Source organism: Hemitrygon akajei, chromosome 1, assembly GCF_048418815.1.
Source record: "Hemitrygon akajei chromosome 1, sHemAka1.3, whole genome shotgun sequence".
Taxonomy (NCBI): domain Eukaryota; kingdom Metazoa; phylum Chordata; class Chondrichthyes; order Myliobatiformes; family Dasyatidae; genus Hemitrygon; species Hemitrygon akajei.
This window is the reverse complement of record NC_133124.1, coordinates 78,492,362-78,505,270: the sequence shown is the minus strand read 5'-3', so window position 1 is coordinate 78,505,270 and position 12,909 is coordinate 78,492,362. Positions and strand designations below refer to the sequence as shown.

The 12,909-nt window shown below is 36.3% G+C and overlaps 1 protein-coding gene across 11 annotated transcripts in view; it reads right to left on the bottom strand.

The window, feature by feature from the left end:
* LOC140728102 (intermembrane lipid transfer protein VPS13B-like) overlaps positions 1-12,909 on the bottom strand; it is a 1,021,046-nt gene that overhangs the window by 773,982 nt on the left and 234,155 nt on the right. For all 11 annotated transcript variants that reach the window (XR_012099001.1, XR_012099002.1, XR_012099004.1 and 8 more), the window contains exon 13: positions 3,289-3,483. Coding sequence is in view for 8 of the 11 variants with exons in the window: in XM_073046336.1 (XP_072902437.1) it covers positions 3,289-3,483 (195 nt within the window). In the remaining 3 variants the exon portion in view is untranslated. The remainder of the gene's footprint in view (positions 1-3,288; positions 3,484-12,909) is intronic.

Sequence of the window (12,909 nt, the reverse complement as noted above, 5' to 3'; positions counted from 1 at the left end):
GGAAAATTGTAAAGCATGAAAAACTAAAAATTCAAAAACTGAAATGACAGCAGTTCAAAAGTATTCATTCTCACTTTCCTTAGTTCTTAGTTGAACCACCTCTAACAGTTATAAAACAGCCAGTAGTCTTTTTGGATGAGGCTATATTCGCTTTGCACAACATGATGGAGCAAGATTTGCCCATTCCTCCAGGTAACATTGCACAAGCTGTGCCATAGGTTGGGAGCGACAGTGGACAGCAACTTTGAGGTCTTGCCAGAGATGATCGATCAGATGCAGGTCAGGACTCTCACTGGGCCTCTCAAGGACATCAATTTTCTTCATTTAAAGTCACTACCATGATTGCTCAACAGCGTACTTTGGGTTGCCCTGCTGGAAAATGAGCTTACTTCCCTGTTTAAGCTTTCTGACAGAGGCTTTTATTTCAATCCAGGGTCTTCCATCAATCCTGACTAGATTTCCAGTCCCCGCTGCTGCAAAGCAACCCAATAGCATGATGATATGCCCATCTTACTTTGGATAGAGATCGTGTTACCAAGTTGATGCACAGTGTTAGATTTACGCTATGTTGAAGCCAAAAAGTTCCACTTTAGTTTCATCTGACCACAAGACCTTCATCCACATCTTTATAGTATCTTCTAAGTGACACTTTGGAAAGTCTTTACAGAGAAGGATATGCTTTTTTTTGAGCCATGGCATCTTCCTTGTCATTCATCCATAAATACCCTTTTTGGGCAAGGCCTTAGAGATTGTGGAGCCATTTTACAGCTTTATAGAACCCTGGTCAGACCCCGCTTGGAGTACTGTGCTCAGTTCTGGCCACCTCACTACAGGAAGGATGTGGAAACTAGAGAAAGGGTGCAGAGGAGATTTACAAGGATGTTGCCTAGATTGGAGAGCATGCCTTATGAAAATAGGTTGAATCAACGTGGCTTTTTCTCCTTGGAGTGACGGAGGATGAGAGGTGACCTGACAAAGCTGTATAAGATGATGGGAGGCATTGGTTATGTGGATAGTCAGAGGCTTTCCCCAGGGCTGAAATGGCTAACACAAGAGGGCACAATTTTAAGCTGCTCAGAAGAGGGCACAGAGGAGATGTCAGGGGTAAGTTTTTTTATGCAGAGGGTGGTGCGTGCGTGCAATGGGTCTTCTTAGAGATTCCTGGATAGATACATGGAGCTTAGAAAAATAAGAGGGCTATGGGCAACCCTAGGTAATTTCTAAGCTTAAGTACATGTTCGGCACAGCATTGTGGGCTGAAGGGCCTGTATTGTGCTGTAGGTTTTCTATGTTTCTAATACATTTTAAATTTAGAAAATGAGACAATAACTGTTGGAGCCGAAACATTTTTCAAGGCACTGCACAGCATGAGAAGAGACTCTTCAAATCCAACAATTCCATGCCACCCAATTACACCCATGTGCCCAATTAGCTTTGGAATGTGGGAGGAAATTAGAGCACCCAGAGGAAATCCAATCAATCAAGCACAGGAGTGATGGGACATCTTATACTCGTGAACACTTGTTTTGGACTACTTGAAAGGAAGAACATCTTCCCTTTCAAATGTCAGCATAATATTAAATATCTGTACGGGAAAGGAAGGGGACAGAGGCAAGAATCAGAAAAGAGGATGGAATACAAGCTGACAAGCAATTGGTGAGACAAGGTGAGGTGGGTGCACTTTGACGGTTTATTGCCCTCCATACATTCTGCCTGACTTGCTGAGTTCCTCCAGCATTTTCTGTGTGTTGCTGTACAATTTCTTGTGTTTAAATATCTGTAAAGGTTTGCCTCCAAGCCTTCTCTCCTCCACCTGTCAGAACACTTCCTTACCCTTAACTTCTCTTTAGATTCCTCTAATTTTCTACAAAACACACTCTTCCCACTGGGTTCCATCTCCCTTCTGTTCATAACATCTCTCTTATATGATCCCAAGCTCCACCTTCCTTTCACACCAGATTCCATTCTCTATAGCCCTCTGTTGCCTGCACCTATCACCTCCCAGCCTCTACTGCTATTGCCACTGTTCTCTCTTCCATCTGCTTTTCACTGCTCCTCACTTGGATTCACCTGTTGCTTGCCAGCTCTTGCTCCAAATTCCCCTGACTGCTTAATACAGGCTATATCCTCTCTAGTTTTCAGTCCAGGTACGGCTTGTCAGCCCAAAATGCTGACTGTCCATTTCCCAACACATATACACATATATTGCCTGACCCAATGAGTTCCTCCAGCAGTTTGTTTTTTTCATTCCAGATTCAAGCATCTGTAGTCTGTTGTATCTCCATTTTATTCATCTACTGAAAGCCCAATAGACAATGGGTGACCTTCCTCTTGGAAATAGTTGTAAACAGAATGAAACCGCAGGTAGTAGATTGTTCCCACATATTCAAATCCTCCCAGCATTCGAAACCATTCCACAAAACACTACTATTCAGATTGCTAAAGCAACTGCAGCATTTAAGTCAAGCAACTAACTCTCAATTGTTTTAGTAATCAAACTCCATATCTCTTTCAAAAAGCTAAATGCGTGGAACACTCCACCAGTCTCAAAGTTGCTCTAATGATCAATAATCACACAGCATAACTGTATGCAGTTCTCTCCCCAAGCTCACTGAAACAGAAACAAAAAAATAACCTCTTCACCTCAACACATCCTTTTCTCTCCCCTTTTCCACTGTGCAGTGTAGATTATTGAAGCCATCCACCACATCTTCCTTTTCAATGTCCTTCCATATTCTCTTTACTTCCTTCTCTCCCAAATCCCTTTTCACTGAAATCCTCAGCAACATTACCCCCATCCTTATCTTTTAACGTTCCCTAACTCCTTGTCTCTTCACTCATTTCTACTCAATCCACCTTAACATTCTTGAATTTTGTTCTTTGACCAAATCAGAACATAGGATATACAAAACATCTTAGATGCTGAAATTTGGAGTAAGAAACTAACTTCTGGAGGATCAAATCAGGATGCATAATTTTAACAAAAATGGTTAATTCCCCCATCTGCCCCCGCCACCACCACAGATGCAGCTCAACCTACTGAGTTCCAGCAGATTGTTCGTTGCTCCAAAGGTAAATTATAGTCAACAATATGATCAATTACTAAAGTATGAAATAATATATAGCTTTTTGTTTTGACTCATAATACAGTAACCTAATATTTCATACAAACAAAAAGCAACACTAACTACAACAGCAGCATGTTAAATGTTAAGCTATTGTTCATTTTTTTCAGCTAAGCAGCTCAGATAATTACTTTTATATAACACATAAGAATTTCTATTTAACCTGAGCGAGGTTTGCTGTATGGCTCATACTCATGATTCAGACCACATGCCACCATCTTCAGTATTCTGTGAACAGAGCTACTGTCCAGACGAAGCTCCATTGAACCTATAACAAGACGCTTGGTTGACATCTCTTGGACATTGCTCATGTCTTCATTTTTGTTTATGGAGACATCTTGCTGTTGATTCGCTGAACCTGAGATCAAAAAGCAACATGACGTTAGTATACTTTTTCTTAAGGAAAGGAAAGCTGTTTAAATGTTGATTAAAAAAATAAATGTAATAGCAGCTAATTAAAATGAAATCAAAAATTGCAGAACTCAGCAAATCAATAATTTCAACCAGCTCCTCCATTAACAAAGGGAAACTGCATTCATGACAGGAAAAACAGATGAATAAAATAGATTATCAAAAGTTAAGCAACACACACAAAATGCTGTAGGAACTCAGCAGGCCAGGCAGCATCTACAGAAAAAAGTAAGGTCGACATATCGGGCTGAGACCCTTCATCAGGATGAGAAAAAAAGATGAGAAGACAGAGTAAGAAAGTGGGGGGAGGGTAGGAAGAACCACAGGGTGAGAGGTGAAACTGGGAGAGGGGTGTGTGGTTCTTCCTCTCCTGCCTGCACTTTCTTACTCTGACTCGTCATTTTTTCCCAGTCCTGATGAAGGGTCTTGGCCCAAAATGTCAACTATACTCTTTTCCACAGATGTTTCCAGGTCTACTGAGTTCTTCTTACATTTTGTGTGTGTTCTTTGAATTTCCAGCATTGTGGATTTTCTTTTGTTTATCAAAAGTTAAATGGTTAATTAAATATATCATAGCTAATTAAAAAGATCTGCATTAAAATTTATATCGAACTTGGATTGTAGAGTTTTTTTTATTAATGAATATCCATTCTAGTAGAGTAAAATGCTTTTGCAAACATTTCTGGATCAAATCACACCAATTCAGAAATTTGACCAAACACCATTTTTCTATTTTCCTCTTTGAGCAGAATTAAGCAATTCTGCCTATCGAGTCTGCTCTACCAGTTCATCATGGCTGACTTATTATCCTTGTCAACCTCATTCTATCTTCTTAACTCACTTCTAGCTGTGAGTTAACTTCTGACTGTGATGTAAGTTTGGCATCAAGTATGCAGAGAATAGCATGATTCCTTATGTACTGATCTTTTTAAATGTTCTTCAGGAGAACTTAGATTATGTTGCCTTGGAGTCATGTCCCACAGGGCATTCTTGGATAAGTGCAATGAGAATCTCACAGAACCCTGCAGGTAAGTGAGCAATTTCCATCAATCACAGACTATTATAGCACAGAAACAGGTCTGTTGGCCCACCTAGTCCGTGTTGAACTATTAATCTGCTTAATCACATTGACCTGCAGCAGAACCATATCCCTCCATACCCTTCCCATCCACAAACCTATCCAAATTTCCCTTAAATGCAGAACTCTGCAATGCCACCACTTGTGCTGGCAGCTTGTTCCACAGTCTCATGACCCTTGACTGAAGAAGTTTCCCCTCATGTTCCTCTTAATATTTTCACCTTGCACCTTTAGCCCATGACCTCTATTTCTAGTCTCACCCCACCTCAGTGGAAAAAGTCTGCTTGCACTTACCCTGTCTTTATCCCTCAAAAATTTGTATACTTCCATCAAGTCTACACCCACCCCCCCCCCAACTCATCTACGTTCTAAGGAATAAACTCCAAACCTATTCAACTTTACTAATGACTCAGGTCCTCCTGACATGGAAATATCCTTAAACATTTTCTCTGCACTCTTTTCAATCCTATTGACACCATTCCAGTAGGCACATGACAAAAACTGCATAAAATACTCCAAACATGGCCTTGCCAATATTTTGTACAACTTCAACAAAACAGCCCATTTCCTGTACTCAGTACTTTATATTTATGAAGGCCAAATGTGCCAGAAATGTTCTTTATTACCCTATCTACCTTTGACACCATTTTCAAGGAATCTATATTTCTACATCACTCTGTTCTACCACACTCCTCTGTGCATTACTGCTCATCATGTACAGTACAGTGCAAAAGTCTTGGGCACAGATATACAGCTGGGGTATTTAAGACTTTTGCATAGTATTGTATTTGTCAACTTGAGGCAGAGAGTGAATTTATAAATCTGACAGGAACAAAGGATGTCGGGAATGGCAAGGGTGGAGCACTGCGGAAGGGATGGCAGAGAAAAAGTGCTAGGGTGGGAGGTGAAACAGGTATCGACCCAACCAGCACTGAGTCATCAGGCAAGGTCATCTGATTCCAAACAATTGGTTTATTAATCATTACGGAATGTCTTTCAGGTGTCTCCTGCTAACCTCCCCCCCCCCCCCCACCTCTCCTTTCCCCTTTTCCTAACAATGATTTCATTCTCCCTACCCACTTTTTACTCTCTGTCCACAATAGAGACCCATATCAGAATCAGATTAATCACAACTCACGTCATTAAATTTGTTTTATATTGCAGCAGCAATACAGTGCAATACGCAAAATTACTTCAGTTCTGTGCAAGTATTAGGCACCCAAGCTATGTGCCCACTTCTTTTGCACAGTACTGTCAGTCCTACCCTGGTCTGTCCTCCAAAAGTGCAACACCTCACACTTTTCTGCATTGTTCCATCTTTCATTTTTCAGCCCATTATTCCAGCTGGTCCAGATCCCAATGCAAACTTTGACTGTTTTCCTCACTGTTCACTACACCCACAATTTTAGAGTCCTCCACAAATCTGCTGACCTAGCTAACCACATTATCACTCATATCATTGATATAGATGTCAAACAACGACAAAACCAGCACCAACTCCTGTGTCACACCAATAGTCACAAGCCTCCAGTCAGAGAGGCAACCCTCCAGTACCACTCTCTGGCTTCTCCAACAAATCCAATGTCTAAACTAATTTATTACCTCATCTTGAATGTCAAGCAACTGAACATTCTTGACCAACCTCATTATGGGGTCTTGTCAAAGGCCTTACTTATGTCTATACAGACAACATCTATTGGCTTGCCTTCATCAACTTTCCTGTGAACTTCTTTGAAAAATTCTGTACGATTAATTAGACACATGTCATGTTGAATATCCCTGATCAGTCCCTATCTATCCAAATACTCATATATCCAGTCCCTCACTGATCATATGTGACATGACTGTACCTATACCATAAGGGGAGACAGCACAAGCATGCTTCACTGGACAATGTGGATCATAATGTGTGAGTACAGTGTTTGATGTCACCATTTCCTTTACCTTCATAAAAGTCACCTTATACTGTTTTGTCCATTGCCATTTCTTGGCAATCTGTAGTAATGCGTTGAAGAGGTGAAGCACGGGAGCCAGATTTGGCAGGAACCTATTCTAGTATTTGACATATCCTAACAAGGACCGCAAATGTGACATATCCTTTGGCTTTGAGGCATCCATCACTGCTTGAATTTTCTCAGCACACTTGTGTAATCCTTTTTTTAAAAACTTTTTTTTATTGAGTTTTCAAATGATTACAGAAAGAAAAAAATATATACCCTTCCCTCCTCCCCTTAGCCCCTCCCCCCTAACATCCCTATAGAAAAAAAGAAAAAGAAAAAAAAAGAAAGAGAGAATGCCTGGATATCGGAAGATCCCCACATGCTCCACGGAGTTCGTAATAACTTTAGTATATATATTTATTTATTTTCCCAAATAACTAATTATTTTATCTTCGGAGCACCTATATATTTAATCCTGTCTTTTGTAAATAAGGGCGCCAAATTTTCAAAAATGTTTCATATTTATCTCTTAAATTATAAGTAATTTTTTCAAGTGGAATACAGCTGGAAATTTCATTCTTCCAATGATCTATACTTAAGTATGAATCCGATTTCAAAGTAACTGCAATAGCCTTTTTGGCTACTGCCAGTGCAATTTTTATGAATTCTTTCTGATATTTATTCAATTTGGGTTTCGATTTTATCCCTTCAATATCGCCTAATAAAAATAATATTGGATTATGTGGAAGTTGTGTTCCAATAATTTGTTCCAATAAAACTCTCAAATTTGTCCAAAAAGGTTGAATTTTAGAACAACACCAAGTAGAATGTAAAAAAGTACCGATTCCTTGGTTACATCGGAAACACTGATCAGATAAATTTGTATTTTATTTATTTATTTTTTGTGGTGTAATATATAACTGATGTAAAAGATTATATTGCACTAATCTTAACCGGACATTTATTGTATTTGTCATACTATCAAGACATAGTCTTGACCAATTTGTTTCTTCAATTTTAATATTCAAGTCACTTCCCCATTTTTGTCTTGACTTATGGATTCCTTGTTTAATTGCCTGTTTTTGAATCAAGCTATACATACAAGAAATAAATTTTTTAGTTTTTCCTTTTTGAATTAAAGTTTCTATTTCATTAGATTTCGGCAATAACATTGTTTGACCTAATTTTTCTCTTAAATAAGCCCTTAATTGGAAGTAACAAAAAAGAGTGTTGTTTGATACTTTATATTTATTCTTTAATTGATCAAATGACATTAATATACCTCCTTCAAAACAATCTCCTATATATCTAATCCCTTTTTGAAACCAATTATATAAAAGTTGATTATCCATTGTAAAAGGAATAAGTCTATTTTGAATTAAAGATCTCTTTGCTAATAAAGATTTCTTTGTCTCATCATCAACATTTATCTTATTCCATAAGTCAATCAAATGTTTTAATATAGGAGATTCTTTCTTTTCCCGTATCCATTTAGATTCCCGTTTATATATAAAATCTTCTGGTGTATTTTCTCCTATTTTATCTAGTTCTATTCTAATCCATGCCAGTCAATCTTTCTCAAAAAATGATGCAATAAATCTAAGTTGATTTGCTTTATAATAATTCTTAAAATTTGGAAGTTGTAACCCTCCTAGATCAAATTTCCATGTCAATTTTTCCAACGATATTCTTGACATCTTACCTTTCCAAAGAAACTTCCTCACATATTTATTTAACTCTTGAAAAAACTTCTGGGGTAGTTGTATTGGTAGTGATTGGAATAAGTATTGTAGTCTAGGGAATATATTCATTTTTACGGTATTTACTCTACCTACTAATGTTATTGGTAATATCATCCATTTATCAAGATCTTCTTGAATTTTTTTCAATAATGGTAGTAATTTAATTTATATAAGTTCTTTATATCATTATCAACTCTTATACCTAAATATTTTATACCGTTTGTCGGCCATCTAAATTGAGTTATTAATCGACATTGACTATAATCTCCTTTAGTAAGAGGTAAAATTTCACTTTTATCCCAATTTATTTTGTAACCTGATATTTTCCCATATTCATCTAATCTAGAGGATAATTTACGCAACGAGTGCAATGGGTTTGTTAAATAAAGCAGAACATCATCAGCAAATAAGTTAATCTTGTATTCCTCCTGGTTAACTCTGAAACCCTTAATATCTGGGTCCATTCTAATTAATTCAGCTAATGGTTCTATCGCCAACACAAATAAAGCAGGTGATAATGGACAACCTTGCCTAGTTGACCTTGTTAACTGAAATGGTGTTGAAATTTGACCATTTGTCACTACTTTAGCTTTGGGATTAGTATTTAAGGTTTTAATCCATTTTATAAAAGATACTCCTAATCCATATTTTTCCAATACCTTAAATAGAAAATCCCATTCCAATCTATCAAATGCTTTTTCTGCATCTAAAGCAACTGCCACACTCATTTCCTCTCTCTTTTGAGCCAAATGAATTATACTAAATAACCAAGTTACATTATCTGCCAATTGTCTATTTTTAATATATCCTGTTTGATCCATATGTATTAATTTTGGTAAGTATTTAGATAATCTGTTAGATAAGATTTTTGCTATTATTTTATAATCAGTGTTTAACAAAGAAATAGGTCTATATGATGTTGGCTTTAAAAGATCTCTATCTTTTTTTGGCAATACTATTAAAATAGCTGTCGAAAAAGATTCTGTAAGTATATGCGTTCTTTCCGCTTGATGTATTAACTCCATAAAAGGAGGAATTAATAAATCTTTAAACTTTCTATAAAATTCAGGCGGAAAACCATCTTCTCCTGGAGATTTATACTTTGAAATGATCCTAGAGCTTCTTCGACCTCTTTTAATGTAAAAGGCATATCTAATCCCTTCTGTTCTTCCGTATTCAATTTTGGAAGAGTTATTTGTGATAAAAACCTTTCTATCTTGACATTATCATTTTGTGATTCTGATTTATACATTTCAGAATAAAAATTCTTGAAAGTTTCATTAATTTCTAAAGGTTTATAAGTAATTTTATTTACTCTTGTTCGAATTGCATTTATCGTTTTAGAAGTCTGGTCTGTTTTTAACTGCCATGCAAGGACCTTATGTGATCTTTCACCTAGTTCATAATATCTCTGTTTAGTTCTCATAATTGCTTTTTCTGTTCGATATGTCTGAAGTGTATTATATTGTAACCTTGTTAATAAGTTGTCTTCGTTTTTCTTCTGTCATATATCTTTGAGATTCTTTTTCTAATTTTGTAATCTCTTTTTCCAATTGATCTATTTCTATCATTTATTCCTTCTTAATTTTAGAAGTATAACTTATTATCTGACCTCTCAAATATGCCTTCATTGCTTCCCACAATATAAATTTATCATCAACTGAATGTGAATTTGTATCTAAAAAGAACTGAATCTGCTTTTTCATAAAATCACAAAAATCTTGACGTTTTAGAAATATTGAATTAAATCTCCATCTATAAATTGATTCCTCTTTATCTATCATTATCATTGTCATTATCAAAGGAGAATGATCTGACAATATTCTCGCTTTATATTCCATATTTTTCACTCTGTCTTGAATATTCATTGATAATAGGAAAAAATCCATCCTTGAATATGTTTTATGTCTATTTGAATAAAATGAATAATCTCTTTCTTTTGGGTTAATTTTTCTCCATATATCAATCAAATTTAAATCTTTCATCAATGATAGAGTTAATTTTGCTACTTTTGATTTTGTGACAACCTTTGTTGATCTATCTAAAACTGGATCTAGACAAAAGTTAATATCTCCACCTATTAATATTTTGTCATATGCATTAGCCAAATTCAAAAAGACCTCTTGTATAAATTTTACATCATTTTCATTTGGTGCATAAATATTCATAAGAGTCCATAGTTCTGAAAAAATTTGACAATGTATAATTACATATCTCCCCGCCGAATCAATTAATACGTTTTGTATTTTAATTGGTAAATTTTTATTAACCAAAATTGCAACTCCTCTCGCCTTTGAATTAAATGAAGCTGCAATAACATTTCCAACCCAGTCTCTTTTTAATTTCTGATGTTCTATCTCTGTTAACTGTGTTTCTTGTAAAAAAGCTATATCTATTTTCATTTTTTTAATGCATGTTAAGATTCTTTTTCTTTTCACCGGTCCATTAAGCCCATTAACATTAAAACTTTAAAAATTCAGTAAATTAATCATTATTTTTAATTGTGTTACTCCAATCTATAATAATACCTAATCTTTCAACTTTCGTGGTATCTTGGGGAATCTTTTTAAAATTCTCCATGTTGCTATGTGTGTCCCCACCGATCATCCAGGCAGAAAGATAGAAGAAACATAGATTATAAAGAAAAAAACAAAATACCCCCCTACTAATGTTGTGGAAAAAAAAGAACACAACATTACCCCCCTCTGTTGTACGGGTCATGGCAATCGCCATGATTACACACGTGAATCCCACAGTAATCGACCCAAAGCTCCGCAGCCCCCCCGCAACATAAAAAAGTATGTATATAAGAAGAAAAAAAATACTATTCTGAATTAGTATTTCTCAAATTTTGCCTTTCTCCCCTGTATCATCCTTAAATGTCCATCACTTCCATTCACTGTCTCTATCTTCATCTTTAATCCATCACACTTGGAAATTTCTATGTGTAGTTAGTGAATAATTGGGAGTTTTTGTGCGAACTCCTCCGCTTCTCGATAATCGGTAAAAAATCTTCTTTTTCCATCCTCCAAAAAAATTATCAGTGTTGCTGGGTGACGCATTATAAATTTATAACCCTTTTCCCATAAAGCTTTTCTCGCTGGGTTAAATTCCTTCTTTCTCTTCAAAAGGTTATAACTTATATCAGGATAGAAAAGAACTGCCTTCCCTGCTATCATCAATGGCCCTTTTCTCTTTTTGGCACATTGGGCAGCCGCCTTCAGGATCTTTTCTTTATCTTGGTATCTTAAGCATTTTATCAAAATTGATCGTGAATTTTGATCAGCTTGAGGTCTTGACCTTAAGGCTCTATGAGCCCTTTCAATTTCAATTAGAGTTTCTCCTTCCATTTCCAAGTTTTCAGGGATCCATTTTTGAAAAAAAATTATTGGATTTTCTCCTTCTATATCTTCTTTAAGTCTAACAATTTTAATATTGTTTCGTCTACTAAAATTTTCAAGCTTATCCATTTTTTCCAACAATTGTTTTCTTTCTGATGTCCAGGCAGTAATATCATCTTCCATTTTATTCATTCTTTCAACCATGTCTTCCATTGTAGCTTCCAAATCTATAATTCTCTTTTCCATATTTTCCTGTATTTTTGTCATTTTATCAAACATAATCTCCATATTTATCTTTTTTTGATTACTTTTAATGCGTTTAATTTTTCTAATTAAACGCATTAATTGCATCAAAGTCTTTTCTATATTTCTAGAAAAACTTTTACCTCCATCTTCATCTGATTTTTCCAGAGAATCTGAATCTACCTCAGATTCACTTTCACTTTCAGTTTCAATTGTAACTGGGATTTGTAGTTCAGGTTGCTCTCGTTTGCGCATGCTCCTTCCTTCACGTTTGCGCAGTTCTCGTTGGTCTTTTTCTTTAGAAATGGTCAATGTTGCCACAGTTTCCTGTTCTGTATCGCCGGAGGTGAAATGTACCTGAGCCCGCGGTTCTTTGGCAGAAGTGGGCCTTGATTCTGTTCCAACTTGCGTTGTCTTCACGGTAGTAGTTTTCTTCATCTTCTGTTTGTGAGGCATAACTTGAAACAGTCCGGAGTAGTTTATAAGGAACTTTTAGAAAATATTGACTAACTTTTCTTCACTTAAACATTAATTTACTGATTCTTTACGGGAGCGCTGGGTTCCCGCATCTCGATCCTCCGTCATCACATGACATCCCCCCCTTGTGTAATCCTTCTGCATCAATAGTGTGACCACAGTAAGAGATGCTGGGATTAAATTATTCGTATTTGATGCGTTGTGCTCTGAGGCCATAATCTTCCAAACTTTTTAAACACTGTCTTGAGGTTTTAGAGTTGCTTCTTGTCACCCTTACCAGTAACAATGGTGTAATTCAGGTAACACTGAGCACTTGGGCAGCCTTGCAACACCTTGTGCATACCTTTCTGTCAGAGCGCAGGTGAGATGCTACTCCAAGAATAAGCCTATTATAGAGATAAAGCCCTTTGTGAGTGTTTTTAGTGAGAAACAATTTGGACTCTTCTTCCATCTCCATCTGTAGGTAGGCCTCAGATAAATCCACTTTGCTGAAGTGTTTTGCACCAGAGAGGTTTGCAAAGATATCCAATATCCTGGGCAGAGGATATTGAT